General features: G+C 33.9%; 2 protein-coding genes and 1 long non-coding RNA gene across 10 annotated transcripts in view; 2 read left to right on the plus strand and 1 right to left on the minus strand.

The window, feature by feature from the left end:
- Positions 1 to 307: 307 nt before the first annotated feature.
- LOC101742465 (solute carrier family 66 member 2) lies at positions 308 to 16,999 on the plus strand. Of its 7 annotated transcripts, none has more exons than XM_062668300.1 (7): positions 310 to 617; positions 1,586 to 1,902; positions 1,983 to 2,119; positions 2,532 to 2,609; positions 5,317 to 5,533; positions 10,916 to 11,048; positions 11,718 to 16,999. In XM_062668300.1, the coding sequence occupies exons 2-7, from the start codon at positions 1,700 to 1,702 to the stop codon at positions 11,772 to 11,774; spliced, it is 825 nt and encodes a 274-aa protein (XP_062524284.1). In that variant the 5' UTR covers positions 310 to 617; positions 1,586 to 1,699; the 3' UTR covers positions 11,775 to 16,999. The 7 variants fall into 7 exon arrangements, with proteins under 7 accessions (XP_012550019.1, XP_012550020.1, XP_062524284.1 ...); XM_062668299.1 differs by having other exon boundaries at positions 316 to 617; positions 2,484 to 2,609; XM_012694563.4 differs by having other exon boundaries at positions 312 to 1,902; positions 2,484 to 2,609.
- On the minus strand, positions 16,987 to 18,189 carry LOC134198806 (uncharacterized). The gene is made up of 2 exons (XR_009973009.1): positions 17,733 to 18,189; positions 16,987 to 17,292 (listed from the first exon to the last, which is right to left on the minus strand). It is a non-coding gene; the product is annotated as an uncharacterized LOC134198806 (long non-coding RNA).
- The window catches only part of LOC110384837 (ubiquitin-conjugating enzyme E2Q-like protein 1), a 39,976-nt gene continuing 31,808 nt past the window's right edge, over positions 17,166 to 25,333 (plus strand). Inside the window, exons 1-3 of one of the 2 annotated variants that reach the window (XM_062668303.1) lie at positions 17,166 to 17,399; positions 18,211 to 18,347; positions 19,251 to 19,390. The gene's annotated coding sequence lies outside the window, so the exon portion shown is untranslated. The remainder of the gene's footprint in view (positions 17,400 to 18,210; positions 18,348 to 19,250; positions 19,391 to 25,333) is intronic. The other variant, XM_038010725.2, reaches the window with a different exon arrangement.

A 25,333-nucleotide genomic window follows, 5' to 3' on the forward strand; every position in this document is an offset into this window, starting at 1 on the left:
AAATGACCACCATTTTACTGAGATTATATATCATCCCATATCATCTCATTTCATTTAATTTAATCCCAGTTGATTAATGTTTCAAATTAATCTTCATTTCATTTCATTTCACTCCATATTATCATTTTTCATAAAATAAGAATTTTAATAATAATAAGACATGACTTAAAGATCTTAGTTACCAGGTCCAAAAATTCCTTAAAAAAAACCGCTGTAAATGTCAAAATCTGTTTTTATTTCAATCAGAGAAGTGTATAATCTATGATTAAAATCATTTTAGATCACTGGTTTGAACTTGAACATTGCAATTAAGTTTTTTGTCTTAGTCCGTTGTAGACGTGCGCTAATCATGTTCGGAACTGGATTGAACATGACATCGTTCTTTTGAGTGTCGGAACTAGTTCCAGTAAACATGTTCGCGGAACTGTTTAGTTCCACGAACATGTTAAGTCTAGTAGCTGTTTGTAGTTTGTAGCTGTTTAGTTCCGCGGACATATTAAGTCTAGTAGCTGTTTGAAGCTGTTTAGTTCCGCGGACATGTTAAGTCTAGTAGCTGTTTGTATTGTAGCGAATCACGTATTAAGTTATTATTAATTACACAATATTTTTCAAAAAAGGTATTAAAAATACAATTTTTTAAAAGCGCTATATAAAAATAGATTGCCGATTATGGCAATTATTATTGTAATTATTATTTTGTAAGGTTTTTAGTTTTAGGTTTATTGTTACAGCTGGTTGCATAATTTATTAATGTACTGTAATTACTTTGTCATAATTTCAATTACTCTACTACTTTTATTATTTTTCAATGTATTGTACGATGCACCGGAAACTATAACCTATCAATTGTTAATTAAAATACCACGTTATTCTGATATACAACGTAAATTGAGCTCGTTGTAGCCTTACAACCTTTTTCCCATAACCGAGATACCGAATAGCGAAAGTGGTGAATGTTTTAAAATTCTCTAATTTTGAATTATGATTTTCTAAGAAATGGTCTACAAACACTTAAGGTTAAGTGCTCGTAGGAATGATGCATGGTCAAGGTCAAAATCCATAGCAAAACATTTTAATTTATTCAACTATCGACTGTAACACGTAGGTCGTAGAGCATAACTTCAATATTAATAAAAATGTAATATGAAAGAGCTCCACACGCAGTTTCATGCACTCGCTCCATCTCACTCCCTCGTATTCGAGCCATATGTCGCCTTATCTCTTTACGTGGACTCGTGTCGGTTCGAGACTCGTTCGGGTGGACTCGCCGCGCCACGCCTCCGCGCCGCGCGGTACCTATGCTCTAATCATGTCCGCATGTCCGTCATGTTCAACGCGTTCGTAGTTCCATACATGTACACTTGGAATGGAAATGGAACTGTCTGAACATGTTAATTTTGACAACTCGGATTGAATGATATAGTTCCATATGAGGACATAGTTCCAGGAACTATTTAGGTCCGGAACTACGCATGTCTAGTCCGTTGTTAATACGATAACTTGACCATTTACTTAATTTTTTTTAAATATTTGTTCAGAGTTAGGAAACCTTATTTTGATAACTTTTAACATATTATGTTTTCAGAAGTAGTTTAAAAACATAATATGAATTTAACGTTAGCATTATTAACGAGGTGCGTTAAACGGGAGCTTACATAAAACTCACTTAAATTTTATACAAACAAAGTAATTGATAAAAATGGATTGGATTATTTCCGATGAGTTGGGGCTCACTGTGGGCCATCTGGTGGGCTTTGGAGCTGCTGGTGCTATGATAATAGGAGGTGTCGCTCCATATATCCCTCAATATAGACAAATTAAAAAGACGCAAGATGCTGAAGGATTCTCTTTGTATGTGTGTTTAGCTCTTCTAATAGCCAACACTTTGAGGATATTGTTTTGGTATGTGCCTTTAAAGTAAACTATAGCTCAACAATACTTACAATGAATAAAAATAAAGATTTATAAAATTTGATTTTTAGGTTTGGAAAACGTTATGAATTACCCTTGTTAATTCAAAGCATTGTAATGAATGTGACTATGTTTGTTATGATTCATCTTTGTGTGTCAGTTCGAAAAAAGAACCAGATTATCAGAGCAAGAGAAAGAATATTCACAGGTTAGTACTGGATGTGGCTGAAATTAAACATTAAGTAAAACATGTAGTTAGCTGCTCTGGAAATATTATTTGCTGGTATAATGTAACATAATTATTTATTTTTTTCATTTTATTTATGACTCCATATAAATCTGGTATCAAATGTACATAATGTGAATTTGTTTAAAAAAAGGAAACAAATTAAAAATGTACTTACACTTAATTAATACAGTTTACTATATTTTATTTTTCAGTCAATTATTTTCTCTTTATTTATGTATATCACTACTCCATTCATAAGCATATATCTTAATTTTATTTGCTTGTAATTAATTTTATTTTAACATAATTTTATGTTGGTGGCCGGGGTATTGGTGACAATTAGATGCAATATTCATGTTATATATACTGTTATGTTGTGTGAATGGACCAGCTCAGCCGGATGAGACAGCACGCTGGCTGAATCAGCGCAGCGGTATCTCTGGTGGAGAGAAACCCCATCGTTTCTATGGTAAGCATAAAATTGTGTACATCATTTGATCATATACTGTCATATAAATAAATACCTTTTCTACATTTTTTTTTGTTTTGTTTCAGTGACCAATCATCATATCAATTTCATTTGTCAGAGCAATGTCATTTTGTATTATAAAATTATGTGGTATACTTTGTATTTGCTTTTATATAATGCATGGGGAAATGGTGATTATTATACAGGCTTCATCTTTACATCACTCTGAGGTTGACATGGAAATAAAACCAATAAGTTTTCTGACTTTTATTTTGTACATAAAGTATAAATAATTAAATGGATATGTACAAAGCTTCATGAATGTACGCACGCAAATAATCTACAGATTACATTGTTGTAACTAACAAAGTTCAATGTTCTGATAACTAAACAATCTTATAAATAAATCTGAATGAATCTGCAATCGGGTCAAATATATGTTACACGCTATCTCTTTATTTTGTTAGCCTTTGCCATTTGTTTCCTAGTTAGTTGTTATGTTCTATCATTTTAAATTAATGTTTATTTATTATGATTGATATAGCAAGACAATCTTACAACACAATTATTTTAATGTTTGTACCCAATAAACTTAATATTCCATCATTTTGGTATAGTATGATGCATCTCAGCTTTCTTATTTTATAGAGAAAAATTTCGATATCAACACTGCTTTATGTAACGATTATTTACATCTGGTACTAACATTACATCAGTGATTTTTGTTATTTGATTGATTGTTATGGTTATTCAAGGAATGATTTTGTAAGGCATTTGTAAATGATAATTTGTTAATTTATATAAGTACTGTATAGTACTCATTTAGTAAATAATATTTAGAGTTGATATTTTTAATTTCCTTTTTTAGATTCTTCTAGACTGAAATTAAACCGGGCGTTTTAATTACCTGTTGTAGCTGTTTATTAAATATACATTTATAATTATACATTTAATAAACAAATTTGACATTTGTATTTCTGCAATTAACTAGTGATGACTCTAATATAGTAAATACTGACAGCATATATTTTTTTAATCATAGTTTAAACATTTCATTTTAATTTTTTTTTTTATCTCAAACATCCAGATAAAAAAAATAATTTTGTTTTATTTAACTTGTGATTAGGATAAGATTAATGTCAATACATCGTTTTTCGTTTAGCACGCATTAAAGTTTAACTATATTCTACACATCCACTTATCTATACCTACAGATAACAAAAAAAATCGGTCATCTTCAAACTCAACACATTTTGAAAGAGAATCCTTTTAACGTAACTCGACATTAATAACGGTCCCTAAGCCTATGAAATTCTAAAAATGTAATGACAAATATTTTTAATATATTCAAAACTTTTTTTAATTCCCCAACTGACCTTCGAAAATCATTCACAATATCGTCCTTTTTATTTAACACACGCGGCCCGCCCCGGCTCCGCTCGGTTCTTTAACAAAAATTTCAACGATATTTGACGTTGTTTAATTTTTTTAAATAAAAGAACACTTATTGCGGTATAACACATATGCTGTCGCGACACTTTTTGTAAATAATCAAAAAGTGTCGCGACAGCTGTTCTACAATGTTGTAGTACATTATTTTGTTCTATCATCGATAGTTCTCGCAGGGCACGCGATATAAAGAATATTTTAGATATTTTTTTACACCTTGGGTTACATTATTGGAGTTTTAGTAAGGATCCCTAATTTTTTTCAAAACAGATTATAGCCTATGCGACTCGGGAATAGTGTAGCTTCCAAACAGTGAAAGAATTTTTCAAATTGGTTCAGTAGTTTCGGAGCCTATTAAATACAAATAAACAAACAAACAAATCTTCCCTCTTTATAATATTAGTATAGATAGCCATTCTATTATGAAACTTGGTTTATACCAAGGTGAAATTGTAAACTCTGAACACAATTTTTTTACTGGTGGTAGGACCTCTTGTGAGTCCTCATGGGTAGGTACCACCACCCTGCCTATTTCTGCCGTGAAGCAGTAATACGTTTCGGTTTGAAGGGTGGGGTAGCCGTTGTAACTATACTGAGACATCGGAACTTATATTTGAAGGTGCGTGGCGCATTTACGTTGTAGATGTCCATGAGCCCCAGTAACCACTTAACACCAGGTGGGTTGTGAGTTCGTCCACCCATCTAAGCAATAAATAAAACATGACGGTATAAATAAATAAATAAAGATGATTCCATAAATGTAACTGAGGATTTTAATAAAAAGGTACAATGACTCCTTATATTACATTATGGAATATTTTCAATTACATAATGTTAGCAGTTGAGCGACAAACTTAATGACAACGGTGTGCTTAGTGCGAGCTTTTATAACGTTCTCAATAGCATAAAAGTTAAGTCAAATTTGTGTGCAGTTGAAACAGCGCACCTAGTGAGTGGCAAACGTGGGCATACGTTCCAACTCCATACAAACTTGAATTAACTTTAACGCTATCTGAGGAGGGATTTAAACTGAGGTCAGCTATTTAGCGACGTACGTTTCAAATATCTCCCATTACAGCACGTTTGACACCGGCCCTAATCGCTACCTACGATCATAGAAATCTTCCATCCCATCTGAAGGGATCTTCATAACGTTAAATTAATATATAATGTTGCAACATATAACATTGATTATAAATGTAAATGATTTGTAGATATTAGGCGAATAATACTTACCCAATAATTTCCTCTTCTGCAGATATGGAAAGGAAGTACTTCTGGGCGTGGACAGACTTCCAGAGTTACGTGGACTGCATGCTCGTTTTCTCGGTATTGGGCGCGGCTGTCACATATCTCTTGATAGAGTTCTCTCCGTTCGTGGAGTTGATTGGCTTCATGGCGGTTTTCACTGAGGCTATGCTCGGTGCACCACAAATAGCCAAGAACTTACAGAATAAAAGTACTGAAGGAATGAGGTGAGTTCAAAGTAATGCAGGTTTTATTTAGCAATGTTGCAAGCAAACCTTCATATTGCTTATAATAGGTTGGGGAAAAAGTTTATTTACATTTAACTAAAATATATAGGTACCGTTTTGTTCGATAACTTTTTGCCATCTTGTGGGTAAGGACATGGTCCCATTGTTATAGAAAATTTGGCGCTTCTGATCAAAATATCGCGACAATTGGTTTTGGCAGTCCTCTCGTGATGTTAACCTGACGCTGCCTAAAGAATTCTGAAGAGAGCGAAACAGGTGGACATCTGAACACCTCCCAGCCAAGCTCTCTTAATTTTTGCTGAGTGGCTAAAGATGTGTGAGGTCTAGCGTTATCATGATGAAAAACCACACCCCTTCTGTTGATTAATTCCGCCCGCTTTCTCTCAACTTCTTACTTTAATCTCATCAGTTGTTTGCAGTAGAGTTCAGAGTCGATGGTCCTGCCTGGTGGTAACAGCTCATAATGAATAATGCCCTTCCAATACCACCACACACAGCATCACCTTGTTGCGAGCTAACCCGGGTTTCGCCACAGTCTGTGAAGCCTGACCGGACTTTGACCACGACCTTTTTCGCACGTTCTTATCGTACATGATCCACTTTTCATCACCAGTTATCAGCTTCTTCAAAAATCGTTCGGTTTCATTACGTCGTAATAAAGAATCACAAATGAGTACACGGTTAATTAGGTTTCTTCAGTGAGCTCGTGAGGTACCCAAATATCGAGCTTTTTTGTGTACTCAGTTTTTTTCAAATGTAACAAAACTGTTTTGTGAACAATTCCCAGTTCTTCAGCTACGTCGTAACTACAGATATGCCGATCTTGCGGCACTTTTTCAAAAATGGCATCCATTTTATCCGTAATAGGGCGACCAGAGCGACGTGCATCTTAAATCAAAATTTCCGGATTGAAAACGCTTAAACCAAATTTGTGCTACTCTCACAGACACTGCACTAGGTCCATAAACATCGCAAATTTTTTTCGCGGCTAGCATTGCATTTTTGCCTTTTTTGTAGTAAAATTTTAAAATGTATCGAATTTCTTCATTAGATTCACTCATCTTGACAGTACGAAAAATAAATAAAAATCACACATCTTCCTAATTTTAATTTGGAATTATCTTCTTTAAAATTTAAACTTTTAATGATACCAAAACCAGCCAGATACAAATAGTATAGCCAAAGAGATTTTATAACAAGTTCATACAAACTATAATACGAAAACACTTTTTCCCCAACCTATTGTGTATGTACAGTCGGGCGTTCTAAAGGAACAATTGATCATTTATTTGGCGATCAGAGGATCTTATATCAATGGTAGCTTATCTGGTCATTAATCAGAAAATACGGATATCATATCCCACCCTCTTCGACTTACTGCTAATTTTTATTTTTATAGCTTACTGGGGGGGGGGGACGAGCTCACAGCCCACCTGGTGTTAAGTAGTTACTGGAGCCCATAGACATCTACAACGCAAATGCGCCACCCACATTGAGATATAAGTTCTAAGGTCTTAGTATAGTTACTTACCAATAGTAAAATTCCTACCACGAATTCCTTCCTGAGCCTTAAATAGATATAGATCATCAGTTGTAAGACCATTCTGTTTGTGTCTCTCAATAGTACAATTTCGTTTTCGGGTTAATCAAATGCATGAATAGTAAATTTATTAACCACCACCTGTGTAATTTCGATTTTAATACAATAAATATGACCTAGTTTATTTTGTTGAACTACACTTAAAAGTAATCTTCATTTATAATAACATTAAAAGAATAATTGCTTCGATTAACTGAGTGAATCGGTGGTGCACTAGTTAGCGACCCTGACTTGCTCCGAAGGTCGTGGATTTGATTCCCACAAACATCCGGGTGTTTATTATCCATATATGTATTTAAACGTATATAATTATGCATATCACTGTGTGGCTCCTATAACACAGGGAATATCCTAATTTGAGGCTGGATGACCGTGCGTGATTGGTTCCCACTTTTTATTTATTTAATTAATAATAGCTTATTAACAATACTACAGATCTACTGTTTACTGTTACTGTCTGGTAACTTTATTTTTTATTGCTTAGATGTGTGGACGAGCTCACAGCCCACCTGGTGTTAAGTGGTTACTGGAGCCCATAAACATCTACAGCGTAAATGCGCCACACACCTTGAGATATAAGTTCTAAGGTCTCAGTATAGTTACAACGGCTGCCCCACCCTTCAAACCGAAACGCATTACTGCTTCACGGCAGAAATAGGCGGGGCGGTGGTACCTACCCGTGCGGACTCATAAGAGGTCCTACCACCAGTACTTGAATTGAATGTGGTTCGAATACATTGTGGAACCTTTAAAATTTTATTGTAGTTCTCTTGTTGTTGTTATTTCATCATCAAACATCTCAAATGTATTTCTACTGATAATACAGTATTATGATAAAATAATTTGGAAGATTCATTAATGGAAACCTTTTATTAGTCAATATTTTTGTTTTGCTTCATTCGATTTGACTTAAATATTAATAAAAGAAGATGTTGGAGTTTGTATATTAAATGTAATGGCAGGCAACACTTGACACTTGATTAGATTTCGAATATTGGAATTATTTTAAATGTTTTAAAAAAACAGATCATTGTATTCTCGTAAGAAAATGTCAGTAACTTCTCATCTAGACACGGCAAGACAAACATGTAATAGTTTTATTAAAAAATATATAGATAATAATTGTATTATGGTTTAAAAGTGTTCAAGCAATCTGCAATATAATTATAATGAAGCAGTTGTGTTTTTAAATAGCCCCTCATCATCTACAGAACCCAATCCCCACAAATTAAACCATCCAACAGGTTATGGGCCCTGAACAAATTTAAAAGGTAATATTTATTATATTTTGCTGTTTAAAAGACGACAACATCACCATGGAAACGAAACTGTTTGTAAAAAAAAAATTTTCATAGCAACCAATTTGTAACGAATTTAATAAAATAAAATCAGTCAAAAACATAGAAAATGTTGTAAAACTTGGCTGGAAGACAAGAGATATAAGGCAATGAAAGGGAAAACACTAACATAAGTAACAAATAAATATAATCGCGAAGATGAAGTCGAAGTCGAAGTTCGAGAAGGTGAAATAGGATGAAATGGAGGTAATGGAGTTCGAGAAGGTGAATTTAGAGGAGATAATAGTAATGGAGGTAATGAAGTTCGAGAAGGTGAAATAGGAAGAAATGGAGAGTTAGTGGAGTTCGAGAAGGTGATATTTGAGGAAATAATACTAATGGAGTGTAATGAAGTACAAAAGCCGTAAAGTTCGAGAAGGTGTTGTTAAAATGCGAAATAATAGAGAAACGAATGAAAATGGAACAAATGTTAGCAAAAGAAACAAATGAAAGTGGAACAAATGATTTCAGATTAACAAATGAAAATCTGGTCATGGAAAACTTTGAGACTTTAAGTGTAATCATTTAAAAAAAAAAAAAAAAAATGTGAACTTGTGTTTCGGGATAAATGGGTTAGTTTATTAAGTTCTTTGGGAATTTAAATGTTGTATTATACAACCATAGATTTATCTAAAAAGAGACAAGAATGACATAAACAATTAAGGGGGTGATCATAAAAATATTTTTTTTTTATTAATTATACTATAAATACAATAGATAGTCTAGCCGTGGAGGAAGTACACATTATTTGATACAAACATATTTACAGTCGGTTTCTAGAATCCTTTTGAGTCTCTTTTATAGTTTTGTATTATTGTTGTTTTGTTTTTTTTATGGCAGTTTGGAATTCTTGTTTGTGTTATATTAAAATAATTGAACGGATATGTGCAAAAAGTGGGAAAATTTAGGAAGTGAGAAAAATATAAAAGATAATGGAAGGTTGTATGAATAATGTAAGGTTGTATGTGTTATGTGAATTGAAATGTTGAGTTTGTTGAAGTTGTGCGAGGTTATTTGTTATGAGTTATGTCGTTTGTGAGTGGAGATAAAGGAGTTGAAAGGTTAAAAGAGTCGAGTAGGAGTTAAAGGTAAAAAAGTCGAGTAGGAGTTAAAGGTAAAAAAAGTCGAGTAGGAGTTAAAGGTAAAAGAGTCGAGTAGGAGTTAAAGGTAGAGTAGGAGTTAAAGGTAAAAGAGTCGAGTAGGAGTTTAAAGGTAAAAGAGTCGAGAAGGAGTTTTAAGGTTATAGAGGTCGAGAAGGAGTTTTAAGGTTATTAAAGAGGTTGAGAAGGCGTTTAAGGTTATTAAAGAGGTTGAGAAGGCGTTTAAGGTTATTAAAGAGGTTGAGAAGGCGTTTAAGGTTATTAAAGAGGTTGAGAAGGCGTTTAAGGTTATTAAAGAGGTTGAGAAGGCGTTTAAGGTTATTAAAGAGGTTGAGAAGGCGTTAAAAGTTTTAAATAAACTTGAAGAGTTTATGTAGGAAGTCGAGAAGGAGTTAGACTATTATAGTTAGGGTTTTATATAGTGAGTCAAGAGGGAAGTTAAGGTTGAATGGTTGTATGGTTGAATGAAAGTACATTTTTGATCGAATTGGAGTTGGAGAAGTAAGAAAGGATTAAAGGTAGCGACATTAAAGATAGTATTAAGTTTGAAAGGTTGAATGAATAGTTGTTGGTTGAATTGAGAGGGATTATGTAGAAGTAACGGAATGTAAGTGGTTGTGAGGTTTTTTAGGTATGTATGGAAAGAATTAATTTATGAAGGTTAGGTTAGTGTTATTCTTTTTTGGTATTAAATTATAGACTGAGAAAAATGTGTGCAAGTGTTGAGGGGGTGTGTTGGAGTTTGTATATTAAATGTAATGGCAGGCAACACTTGACACTTGATTAGATTTCGAATATTGGAATTATTTTAAATGTTTTAAAAAAACAGATCATTGTATTCTCGTAAGAAAATGTCAGTAACTTCTCATCTAGACACGGCAAGACAAACATGTAATAGTTTTATTAAAAAATATATAGATAATAATTGTATTATGGTTTAAAAGTGTTCAAGCAATCTGCAATATAATTATAATGAAGCAGTTGTGTTTTTAAATAGCCCCTCATCATCTACAGAACCCAATCCCCTCAAATATAACCGTCCAACAGAAGATAATTGATCTATGTATTTGTAAACTTAGTTTTTTTTTTAAATATATATTATATTAAATTCTTTTTAATACACTATTTCAAATAAACTACATCAAAGATTTAGTACTAAATATCTCATGTATTTAGTACTAAATTTAGTAGTACTACTTAATATTAAAATACTAATATTTAGTACTAAAAATATTTGACCAAGAAAACCATAGGGAAGCACATTGGTCACTTGTTTGGTTTATCACTGTTGATATTGCTTAGTTTATATAGTATAATGTTTCAGTGTCAGCATGGTGATAATGTGGACGTGTGGCGACATTTTTAAGACTGCATACTTTATTATTAGAGAGGCTCCAACGCAATTCTGGGTTTGTGGCGGCCTACAAGTCTTCCTTGATGTCGTTATTTTATTCCAAGTAAGTTATAAATACCTAATCTAAGTATTTCTGATCTAGAACATTAAATTCGATAGTACCTTAATGGGAAATTAAGTATGTAAACTTGTATTCATTTTGTGCATGTACGTAAAAGCGTACAAAGCATCAAGACGTTGATTTAATTCACTACAAAAAAACGATGCGCGTGCAACTTGGTGCACGTGAAATGAAGTGAAACTTATTTTTCGATGTGTAGTATTGTGGTTTTCTTCATTTTTCATCCTTAAATCATATTGCTCTCGTAATAGGGAATGCTGTGTATAAGAAGTGCGACATCTTCAACATTTATTTTATATATATTTTAAATTATAGATAGAAAAATAAATATATATATACATATTTTTAAATACTTCATTAAAATATTGGACGCTACTCGTTGCTAACGCTCGTGCTGGCCTGTAATAGGTATACTACGCGAATGCGTTCGAGTGCCACGCATTCACTCTCGCTCTGTCTCTTTCTATTCCATAATAGCGTTAAACGTTTAACGCTACCTTGTTCGAAATCGTATTATGAGTTTCACTTCAAAAATAAAGTCTATTTTAAACTGATAAAAAGGCATGTGAGTCATTTTAAACAATACTATAATTTCAAGTATTATCAATCCACACGTAGATAGTACGCTGACTTGTATAAATATTATCGCAGGTGTGGTTATACCGTCACAACACGGCGGCGGCTCGAAGGTTGCGGCGAGGCGACTAACAGTGGACCGAGACCGACTTATAGCGCTCGCATCGGTCACCCCTAACGACAAACAGTGCGCTTAGTGCGAGTTTTTTAACGTTCTCGATAGCGTAAAAGTTAACTCAAATTTGTATAGAGCTGGAACAGCGCTCCTAGCGGCAAACGTAGGCAAACGTACCAATTCCACGCTCCTAGCGGCAAACGTTCCAACTCCATACAAATTTGTGTTAACTTTTACGCTATCGAGAACGTTAAAAAACTCGCACTAAGCACACTGAACGTATCTTTCAATGAAGCATCAACTGGGATGCATATGACAAATGATCATGATAACAAGTGTAAAACACATTAAGTATGTAATAATTAGTACCAAGCGACAACCCTAGTGTAAGGGATGTTAAATCGTATGTTGCTAAATGTAAATAATTATTTGTCATATTTTTTTTCCTCGAAAGTATGTTTAAATTTCATGTACAGTGTGTAAGAGAACCGTTCGCGTTGCCAAAACTATTTTAGCTGGACATAAATTAAAACTATGTTTTTTTTGGTTAATGAAAACATCATTATTGTTACTATATATTTGTATAGGGAAATCCGACGTGATGCTCCAGTCCTAAAAGCCATAGAGTATATATTAATATGTACCTAATACATTACTTGGATGACTTGTTAAATTAATTATGTCGTAGAATAAAATTCAAACCGCATGTTTTATAAAATCTGCTAAGGGTTATTTTGTGCCCTTACAGATAGATAGATATATGGCACCTATAGCTCATTCTGCCGCTAAGCTGTCGTGCGTTCCTGTGGAATAAAGCAAATGAGACCTTATGTCTTAAGCTGGATTGTCGTATTCGGCTTGTGTTGCTTATTGGCTTTCATAGCCACTTAACATCAGTAAGCACAACTAAAGCTCAAAAATAAGTCTCACAAGCCAGCAATTTAAAGCGTACAAAACTTTTAAACCTTATTTCTACTACTAGAAAAGACAGCTCCAGATAAATAAATACAAATTAATATCCTGAAAGTGATGTTTTTAGCAAAAAATAAATACCACTTTATGTCGAGATGTGTTAAGGTATATAATACGCATTTCGTCTTCGGGAACGTTTCTCTAACACACACACACACACACACACTTTATAGTATTTGTTACCTATTGGATCAATGAAGTCTTCTTAAGAAGTTGATTTTTGACATACTAACTGAAAATTGTGTACTTCCATTTAACACAGCATGTTTACTTCCAAATTTAAATGATTTTTTTTTGTAATGACACAAAGTAATGTTAAAAATAGATGCTTTTCATCTTGTCGCGTATCCGGTTACGGTGCTATAGGTCTGTGCCTAATAATCGAAGAGGTTCATTAAATTCTAATTAAAATGTTTTAGATTTTATTAGTAGACATAATATGTTGACCAATGTTATTCCTTTTTCTTGTTTATAATTAGAAAGAAGAAAAAAAATACTAGTCGTAAGAATTAGACGCGTCGCGATACATAGCTTTAGCTTTTAGAATTCAGTGTCTTCTCTGAGCAATATGATCAATGTACGCACGGAATTACTTGTATCTCTTAAAATAGGTAATGCTATTCAACCGTGGGCGAGAGCGTTAGGTTAATTAAAATTGACGCAAATGTTTTAAATTCAAGAAATCCCCCGAAAATATAATCGTAATAATGTTGTAAATTAAAAGTTTGCAATGATTTCAGTAAATTTACAATGTATAATGATTTAATAACTGATAAGCTTAAATATAATACAATCCACGTACGACAGGTGGCGTTCGAGTAGTTTTAATAATATTTTTTTGTTTTCAATGCAATTACAGTAGAATTATTTTGCCCGTGCAGTTTGGGTCATAAAACATAGCCCGGCTAGGGCAGAGAACATGTTGCGCGGCGCAACGCCATTATCGATAAAAACAAATGAGTCATCGAAGGCAGGTACACGGCGGCGGGGTGGTATACGAAGGGTGGTGAGACATTATTATGTTAAGAGTCATTTGTACTTACCTGCAAATTATAGTACATTATGTCGAAGAGAAATGTGTTTTTATGCATTCGTTCTCTGAATTTCTTTAGTGACACAATGGCTACTCCTTTGTTTTGTATCATAACGGCAGAATTTATTCAAAATAATATTTGCCGTGTTGCTATCAACAATGTGTTAAAACTTTTCACTGAAATAAGAATAGATCCCGAAAAGTTACAAAGTGTTAATTTCTGCCGTTCTCATTAACTTGCTGCGGCGATTTGTGTTGTAAGTATTCCATTAGTGATTTTTGCTTTCATTTTTATCACTAACCCACAAAATGACAAAACTAAATACAGTATAGATAACGCTTATCGACAACAATAATGCGCATCACTATGCCCGTCCATAAGGCTCGTGAGTGGAAGGGAGAGCGAAATACTCGCTTCACCGCTCCGATTTTTTATTACCCAAACTGCACGGACAAAATAATTGTACTATACTTAAAGTCACAGCCGAGTCTGATCTAGTTGAACTGTAGTATATAAAACTATAGATGTCTTTGAGCAGTCTAAAAATAACAGAATACTACAAATGAATAAGTTCTGTATTGTATTTTGAGAGCCGTAGAGTACATATTCAGGTGCAATAAAAGCATTTTTGAAATAATTGTTATTAGGCTAATTATTAATGAAAGATTATTAATTAGATTCCATAAAATTATAATGAGATGCATTTGATTGTTTTTACATATGCCATTTTGACATAGATTATCAATTTATTATCGCCGTATCAGATAAGTAATTTCGTGCCAGTTAGTGCTCACGGTTGCAAGTCTGATTGCTTGGATTAACAATAGCAATAACTGCATTTAAGGTTAGGTTCGCCTAAAAAATAAAATAGGATAGAAAATAAAAACAAATACGTACTTTAGTGACTGCTGTGGAATTGTATGTAATGAGGGATATTCTGTGGTATATTCGGAGATCTAGTTATGAGATACATTCTAAATGTTGTTCATTGTGATATGGCTGCATGTAAATAACAAGTACAAGTTAATGGTAAACTATTAATTTTAATATTACTCTTTTCTTTTTGTTTTTTAATTATTTTTGTTTTTTTTTGTAACGGTGACCTTCCGGACTTTCGCTGTTTTGTTACGTATTTATCATATTAAAATTGTTATCAAACTAACATCAGCGCATAAACATCAATTAATGTATCACTAAAAAAAAACATTTGAATAACAGAAACCTCGGTAATAGAAAAACGACTTCTATATTTAAAATGGTTCCAATCGTTCCCAGTTCCCAAAAAAATATTGAAAAATAATAATATTTTAAATAAACATAAAATATAAGCCACGTTCAATAAGAAGCTATGAGCATATATTATATTCTTTACGGTGCAATATGGCGTATAATATAAACTTTGTTTTTTAAAAAGTAAAATTTTGACGCGGAAATAGATAGGGATCATTGATATATTATAATTGTTATGGGACCGATTATTTAATGAATTTGTTAATCAATTTAAAATAAACCTTACATATGCAAAATGATTTAATAGTTTGATGAAAACTAAAAAAAAAACACTTTTTTTTAGATATTATGGTCTGGCAACGAGACCTTTTAGCCAAATTTATTTCTTCCTGTATTCCGATATATAAAAAATAATATGAATCGGAAAGGGATGAAGTTGATTAATTTGAGAATTTAATCAATTGGGAAGAAACAAAGTCTCGGTGATGTGGTGGTTACTTATTGACTTTCTCAGGAGACTTCGGAAGAAGCTGCGTCAAGCGGCTTTCCTTCTTTTTCCCGCATGTGTGCACTTTTACAGATGCTAAACAGTTAATAAACCACTGTTAATACACACTTAAACATGAAGAAACAGCAAATTAAAAATAATATAACAATCCAGTCAACTTCGTTCCCGCCAAAAAGTCATAAATTACTAAACGCTAAATATTACTTTAGTAGCTATTACATCATGTACTTTGACGATTTATTTTATAGAAAACAAAATATTATTTTGTAAATAAACTGATTTAAGGAATATGATAAATAAACTTAGATGTAAGTACAAAACTGTGAGCATACAGTATTATTAAAACATAACATTTCAATCACTGAATTACTTGGATATATTTTCCACTGTCCATTCGTGAAATAGTTTGGAAATTACAAATTAATTTCACTTTTATATATACATTCCATAATATTTCCATTAATGAGGAATAAAGTACAAAACAAACGAGTGAAACATAAAAAATGGTGATTGTGATCGTAATAATATGTACTGACGAAAAAAAAAAACCAATGATTAAATGAAAATGTCTCTTTACTAAGAAATAATGCAAGTCAATTCTATATGTTTTTGTTGATATCAAAATAACCTATCGACTGTTTTAAGAGGATTTGTAACTATTATAACAATAAATCAATTGGTATTTATGGTATTTGGAGCTAAGTGTTGAATATAAATGGGTTATGTTAGCAGTTTCAGTGTTGTGTTTTGTTTATATCGTAGTTGTGAAAGTCCATTACCAATTCCTCAACATAGTCGATCAATTCAACCGATAATCCAAATTCCATTAAAATTTGGTGAAAATAGATTAACCCAAAAACTAGCTAAACATAAAAGACAAAGTTTTTACATTTAATAATAATAAATACCCTTTAAACGATGAAGTAAACAGTAATTTGTTGTAATGAACGCAGGCGGCAGGCGCCTCGTGTAAGGGTTGTTGACCTCCGATTTCTGTACGGCTCACATTGCGGTTTGACGAAATTCTAGTTTTAGAAAAAAATGTACATCCCGCACTCGTGATATCGGCAGTTAATTGTTTTATTTACGTTGAAATAATGCTTTTTTTATTTCAAGACAAGCATAGTCAATGACCCCTCTATTAATAATTCTTCTATTAATAATAGTCGATAATTTACTCTTCTGCCATTTATGAAGTGAACTTATTCAAATATATCTTTATTTATCTTTTGTTAAATTTTGAGAAATGCATAATCTACTGCTAATATAACCACGAAGGACGGAAAGATATATAACATGCGACGAAACATATCATTTAATTTATATTAAAGTAATTTTATTTATCATTTAAATTTAAATTTTGATATGTATCGGTCAATTATTGAATATAACTATTAAATTATTGTTGTATGTGTTATTTACCATTTGTATTGACGAAGGTACGTAAAAACGTTGTTATTATAAATAATATCATATGAAATAAAGTTATCGTTTGTTACAGTTTTTATTATTGCAAATATCAATTCCTATTTCAATTAACGTGGTGGTAACGTTATCTGTTAACAACCTTTGCAAAAAGTTCACAAATAAATAAATTCTATTCGAGACCACCACAGATACACAATTAAACAAATAAAATTGGCGCGAAACTTAAAAGTTAAAATGGGATAACCGTTTAACATTCTCACATGTTCAAAAATGTTATAGTTGTATAATCGATCTTCCATACTGTTTCGCGATCACCTCCATCCCGAACACATTATTGGATGAGGTAGACTGCTGCCTATAGATCTAAAGCAACAACGAAGAAAACCGTTAAGCATTTTGTATTCTCACAATCCGCCTACTTTATACAAACCATACAGTCTACTCGAACTCGAACGAAGCGCATTCATGCAGTATGTACCTATACCGTTCTATTTAAATTTTAATTTTTTTATGAGACAAATTCTTACTATTTTGCAACAAAGACCTATCCCTAATCTTAAATATGATTAAATTCTTAAACCTATCTCTAGGTTAAAACAACAAACGTATGAAAAACAATTAAAGCAAATTAATTAGTGTAAGAATAAGCACTTTAGGACTTGGAACGATATACATATCCCATGTAATTGTACAGAGAGAAATTACGAGATGATATACTACATACAACCTTTAATATTATTCAATCAAGTAATCGTAATAAATCTACTTGGAAATGCGATTAAATGCTACATACAGATACCTACATGAAGAAAAACCTGAGTCAACAACGATCATGTTGTTTGGTGCTTGTATCCATGCAAATTAATCTTAAAAATATTGTATCGTATTTCTTGTTTTCTTTGATAGCTGCCAGTACTAATGCTTAAACCACAAGTTTGTTTATAATTTTTTTTTTTATAGCTTAGATGGGTCGGTGAGCTCACAGCCCACCTGGTGTTAAGTGGTTACTGGAGCCCATAGACATCTACAACGTAAATGACCCACCCACCGTTACTTTACTATCAGTTCTTGTTCATTATTTGGGTTCGGGTTTCAACACATTTTTCCTTTTTTTTATTATTAACGTGTCAAGAGAGGCTATTTTTATATGTTCTAAAATTATTAATAAAGAGGTTGGCTGTGAAATTTAATTCAAAAAAAAGAGAACACACTGCGTCGCAAACCAAAGGTAGTTTTTACCGTAATGCTTGTTATTTATAATCGCTGCGTTTCTTATCTAAGGCTACATTCCCTTCCAACTGCAAGAAGTTTCAGAACTATGCTACAAATGCACATGCCATAGTTTACGAAGCGTTTCCTACGAGTAGTTGCGACTGAAATAGATGGCAAGTGATGGCGACTCTTGATAGACCTTGCTGGTAACGATTTATCGGTCTAGTATCAAATATCTTGCGTTCCTTGAGTAAATTGTAGTATTTGACTCCGGTAGATATTGACATCCCGGGCGGTGTCTTCGAAGGCTGAGAATGATCAGCAGTGTTCTCAATGCCGTCTTTACCATAAGGGCACACGGGGCCCGTGCCCAGGGCCCTCATTCTCAGGGGGGCCCTAAGGACCGACAATTTCTTTCACACATTTATTCGGTTTCCGTTATCGTGATCGTAACCAAAAAACCAGCAGCATTCTAATATCATTAATGACATTTTATATCATACCGTATTTGATTACCTATAATAAATGATCATACTCAGTAAAAAATTTTTATTATAATTCGCTTTTTTTACTTTCCAAAAGGACTTCAAATTCTTGTGTGCCCGAGGGCCCCAGCCTAATTTAAGACGTCCCTGAGTGTTCTCTGAATTCGTCAACCGTCATTTACTTGCGGGCAATCCGGTAAGTATCACCAACTTGCCTATTTCTGCCGCGAAATGTCGTGCGTGCCAATTTGAAGAGTGCGTCCCCTGTTTTACAGTACAATGAAAATTAAACGTCATGCCTTGAGGTGGCTGGCGGCATTAATGTTTTGGCTTGTGGCGCCTATGGATTCCGATAACCACTTAACGTACCTACACAATAAGCAAAAACTTTAAATCTACATTTACCATCATACAGAAGTCAGTAAGAATCGTATGAATGCCGTCAAACGTCAATGAGAATGTATTATATCATTCACTAAAATAACGCCTGCATTGACAAGGAAAAATAACATTACATAATATAAATGTTAATAAATAAGTCGTAAAATAAATCTCGAACGTAGTAAATCAGCATGATACTTTACGTCATTTGATTTTGAGATTAGTGTTTGTTGTATGACGTAGGAAGGGCGAGGTGTAGGGTGGATCGATGGAGGTGGTGGCGCCCTCGAGCGGCGCGGGCGGGCGTATGCCGGCAGTGTGTGAGTCTGTGGGTCGCCGTCCGGCCGCGTCCGGCTCTGCCTGCACTGCACCAGCCGCTTCAGGTCAGTGTCAGACTTCGTAAATTTTACGTCAATCTATACTAATATATAAATCTACAGTGGTTTCTACGGATGTTCCGCTAAAACTACTGAACCATGCATCCGATTGACTTGAAACTTGGTATCCATGTAGAAAATACATGTACTTAATGGATAGGCTAATATTTATATGAGTGTTGGACTCCTTACACCAGTTGCGGGGGGGGGGGGGAGGGGGTCATGATGAGAATCTTTATGGGGGTCAGAAATAATAATGTTAATTTTAAATGCCCAGCGAAGAGGACGGGTACAGCTAGTATTTTTATAATATACTAGCTGACCCGGCAGACTTCGCAGTGTCTCAATCGATAAATAAAAGAGCTAAACTTTTGTATAAAATAAACTTAAAGCAAACAAAAGGAACCCGTCCGACGGGGCACACATCAAAGGAAAAACAAAATTGTTATTTTTATTTCATTTCGAGCATTTTCATGTTTATTTACCTTTTAAACCTTCTCTGGACTTCCATAAATAATTCAAGACCAAAATTTGCCAAATCGATCCAGCCATTCTCGAGTTTTAGCGAGACTAACGAACAGCAATTCATTTATATATATATAGATATTAACAAGTCGTTGACATTATTTTAAAGAATATAACCTTTTGAACCCCTTATTATTTTCACTAATTAATCAATTTAACCTATCCAATGTTTCGAATGTTTTTGTTATCAATCAATGTTAATTTTTTTATTTATAAAGAGTTATACGGTGCTTAGTTCTATTGTGATTTCAATTAGGGAGAGAATTTTATCTTATCATAGGCTATTTGCAAGGAATAAATAAATCAATAATTTTGCATAATACATAATAAACTATTTGTTTATAATATAGGTTTATCTCATATAGAAATTTATAATAAAAATAGTTATTTACATTGTCTTTGTTTTTATAGGAAAGTAGTTTTATTATTTATTACATAATTTAAGATATTTAACAATTCTGAACTTTCAGCAGTATGATTGGTATCTTATAACTATTTTTGTTCAGTTTGCAACAATTCCTGATCCGATGAATATGTAATGGTAGTAGAAAATAACAAAAATTTTCGCGCCCGCAGGTATATATTTTTTTCCGTACTCAAATCTACAATACTTATGAAACTAGGTACTTGAAACATCTTTGTGACGTCCAGATATCCGGTGCATTCGTATCTAGCGATGCACCGATGTTCGAATCCCGCTATCAAGTACCAATTTTTCTAAAGAAATACTTACTTAACAAACGTTCACGATTGACTTCCACGGTGAAGGAATAACATCGTGCGTAAATTTACTGGTGGTAGGACCTCTTGTAAGTCCGCACGGGTAGGTACCACCACTCTGGCTATTTCTGCCGTGAAGCAGTAATGCGTTTCGGTTTGAAGGGTGGGGCAGCCGTTGTAACTGTACTGAGACCTAAAAGCTATATCACAAGGTGGGTGACAGCATTTGCGTTGTATGTCTATGGGCTCCGGTAACCACTTAACATCAGGTGGTCCGTGAGCTCGTCGACCCACCTAAGCAATAAATATAAAATATAAAACGCATTTATTCATTGTTGCACTTGACATTTCTACAATTATAAATATCTATCAACAATTTTAAAGAGATGTTTTTTTACAAATATTTTCAATTGTACGTTGATGCGTCTACACAATTATCCTAAAAGTTTACTAATACGTTACTTATGTAAAACTTTAAATATTTTATAATATATTGGCTATGCCCCAAACACTGTATGTGTGATAACGTATCAAAAACAACTAACAAACAAAAAACAAAATTTTATTGTTGAACATAAAACAACTACAATGCGGAATTTTGATGCAGGCATCTGATTATAAATTATAGCTTCATCATCTGCACAAGGCCTCCGCTCGAGTGTAAAAAGGTTCAGTTAATAAACCTGATCCCTGCGATATTCCTAAATAATTATAGCAGATGTCCTTCAAAACAATCTCCCAGAGCTGCGCAAAAACCAACCTTTAATTAAGCATAGACAATATCAGATACTTTAAATAAAATAGAACCTTGGAACACGTATGTTAAAGAGGTGGCATTAGGACGTCTAGATTCCGATGACCATTTTAACATTGGGTGAGCTGTAAGTTCGTTCACCTGTCAACGCAATAAAAAAAGTTGAAAACAATACATTACTGTTTCGTTATTATCGCTCAAAAAACTTAACAAAACTGCTAAGACTTTAACCATTTATGAATGATTTAATTATATAGAAAGTTCATGTCCGTTAGTTAAAAAAGTGACTATATAACGTATTGTAATTTCATTGTACGATTTTGTTTTTTATTGTGCATAACAATTTCAATATGAAAGCCTCAAAATAGCATTATACATTTGTATGAATAAAACAAACAAACAAAACAATGATACTTTTTGTTTCTGAATATATTTAGTTTTATTTAGTTCTCGGTTCCCGCTGATAGACGGTGTTTATGGCCACATAGAATTTAGGAGACAATAAAACAATCAGTCAAACACGCTGATTTGTTTCCTCACAACCTCGAAATATTAAAACGTTTAACGTTGTGTGTTTGTGTATTTTTTGTGGATATTACATATTGATATCTAAAAAATATAAACAATTCTGTATTTTTTTCTTTAGCGCACATAAAACATATTATTTCTTAAACTTCATAAATAATTATATGTTTTAGAAGATGTATTTCACAAACACGAACGTTGCACTCCCAAAAACTGGCATTGAGAACTGTTCGTTTTAATAAAGGTTACAAGAGTTAAAGATTTAAAGAAATCGTTCTATTGTTTGTGATTAAAAATTTTCTACACAAAATACACAACTATTTAATTTTAAAATTAGGATTTTTTGTTGAGTTATAAGTTTTTATTTATTAATTATTATTTCTTAGATGGATGAACAAGGTCAATGTCCATGTTGAGTAAAGTTACTAATAAAGCCCGCCGTCATCAGAACGGGATTGCCGCCACAGGATACAGAAAGTTGAAGTCTCAATCGCGTTGTATAGGGGCTGCTACCAGAACGAGCGACTACTTCGCAATGATGGTACTTACCTACGTACTCACAATACGCGCTACCAATAGTAAATTCCAGTCGCAATACTCTAGTATAATATAATATCAGATAACACTGCTTGCCATTATCCGCTCCCTTGGTTGCCTTTTATGACAACTTCAGGAAAAAATAGGGTGGTGCTATTCTACGCCGAACCCACACAGCCAAAAGCTAGTTACTGAAACACAACCAGAAGCAAAAGCGCCGATTTAATCAAAACTACTTCTACGGCTTTACTGTCGTCCATGACTATTGTAGCCAGGGACGACTTGTAAAGTAAATATTAAATGTCAGTTAATGATAAAAACAAAATTAAATCGTAAAAATAGTCACAAAAATCGAAGATCACATATACATTATTATCTTTATGTAAATATATATATCTTTCTTCTGTACGTGTGTTTGTCACAGAACTTCTCCTAAACGGCTGTACGGATTTGAATGTATTTTTTTATATTTAGTTTAGATTCACAAATCAGCCCGGTAGAGGGCGCTGCAGTCGGTATCTAGGTTATTTAAATAATTCATATGGCAAAACAACGTTTGCCGGGCCAGCTAGTATTGTTATATATGTAAGCTGTGCTCACTTCCAAAAGGGTGAATTCAATAAAATATTCCTTTTTTCTATTTAACTTCAATGTTAATGTGTGTAGATTTTATCCAGTTTTGTGAATGTAACAACTAAAAAAAACACGGTGTATGACTAATGATTAACGGCTTCGTTGGCGACTGTAATCCGCCCTGTGAGTTACGAGATCAAAATCTCATATTCGCCAGTCATCCGTGACCAAATGGAAACTGTAATAAAGTATTCAAAACGTCGGAAAGAATATACAGTTAAAAAACTCTTTATTCGTGTTGTATGTGTTGCGTAAATATGCGGCGAATACAGAAACCGTGAATATGGAATGGTAATTTACATATATGCGATTATAGGGGATACGTTCCTAGGTCATAAAATAAAAAACAAGTATATAAAAAATGAATTTAATTGAGGCTTTTGACCATATTGAATAATTTATTGATTAATTTAATTTATTAAAAAAATAATTTATAATTTTTTTATTAATGTATTTGTACCGATGTACCGATTAGATCAGCGGATAAAGAAATATTTAGCCGCGAGTATAGGAATTGGGTCGCATTTAATCCGCAAATAGTGAAATCGCGAATAAAGGAAGAGCGATTAAGGAGCTTTTACTGTACTGACAATAAAAAACGCGAGATCACTCCGTTAAAGTTGTTTTAGTCATAGATACTATATACTACATTTGTTTATCATTTGTTTACTGGCAAACCCACTCGTAAAACGAGAACGTTAAGGCTTTTTTTTTGGTCAGGAGGAAATCGCCGGACTTCCGCCCTCCACTGGAGATGGCGGGCGAGGCATGTCGGCGTCGAACCGACTAAACCCCCTGTCGCTCGACAACCAACGTCAAAACCTCGTATGAGACAGAACTCATGAAAAGGCAAAGGGTGGAAAGTGAAGCGTTTAGTGCGAAGCACATCTCTCCCAGCACCCTCCCCCTCGGGACGCAGGACCGTCGGTCGTCGGCGCCACGACCACCAGCCTTCTCGATCGACAGGCTATCCGAAGCCTGCCTAAATGGTGCCGGTTAGAGTGAGTTATCCTACGGAATACCCCGCTGGGTCATACCAGCATGGGTCGAGGATAGCCGGCCTTCCATCAACCGGATGCTCTTGCGTAAGCCGCGTGCACAGCAGCTTGCATGTCGTCTTCTTAGGCCCCTCTCGCCGGTCCCCAGGCTGACATGTGAGGGGGACCCGAAACACTTAGAGGGCCAGGGCTTGGGCGAGATCCGCCTCCCTGGCCCAAACGTTAAGTCAATCTATTATCAAGACATTGATACTTACAATCAGTCTTGAAACATTTCAGAGGTAGTTCATTTCATAGATTACGAGATTTGGTATCATATCATTGAATTCAAAACCTTAACTATCATTAGCTTTTTGTATTTTCTAAATTTAAAAACCTCCTTTATAGCTGTCGTAAGTATACCATAAAGCCCATACAAATGGTGCCATTTACAAAATGAATATAAAATTATTCATCTCCCAAACACATCGGTCTTGTCCAGAGTCCCGTTACGTTAAAAGCTAGTGAGTTAAATCATGTGGATAATGAACGTCGTGACTGCTGCCATGCCGTGCCGGAGGTTTCACATTTGAATCTACCGACCGCGGTCGGAACACGTTTTAAATTATATCGAGGGGTGAAAGACGGCTTAAGCGACATTTCTGCAACTTTACAGGAGAGCCACTTACACTTTAAAATTTGGAAAATATATAATAACAAAAAAACTTCCTAATTCCTTCCTAACCTAATTGTAGTTCAATTAAAAACATCGAATTGTTGATACTAATCTCGTGGTTACAACGGCTGCCCCTTCAAACCGAAACGCATTACTGCTTGACGGCAGAAATAGGCAGACTTGTGGTACCTACCCGCGTGCACTCACAAGAGGTCCTACCACCAGTAATTACGCAAATTATAATTATGTGGGTTTAATTTTTGTTTGTTTATCTATGTTTCTGTATAAACATATTGAAATCTTTCAGGAATAATTTGAAAACACAAAGTAAATTTTCTAATGTCACGTAAAAAATATCCTATCTAAAAGAACGCATAATTAAATTTACCCAAGTAATTTATTACTCGTCTGCCGCCGCCTACCCGCTATCTAAAGTTTTTTCTGGCGAGTGTAAATTAATACGCAAACGAATCTAACGACACGTAATAAAAATAAATTGCATGTTCACAAACACGTTGAACAGCGTATATTACATTCCAGGGAAGCGTGTAGCACGTGGTGGCAGACGGGGTGGTGTCCCCGGGATCTCGTATTAATACCGA

This window comes from Bombyx mori, chromosome 4, assembly GCF_030269925.1.
Source record: "Bombyx mori chromosome 4, ASM3026992v2".
In the NCBI taxonomy this organism is placed as follows: Eukaryota; Metazoa; Arthropoda; class Insecta; order Lepidoptera; family Bombycidae; genus Bombyx; species Bombyx mori.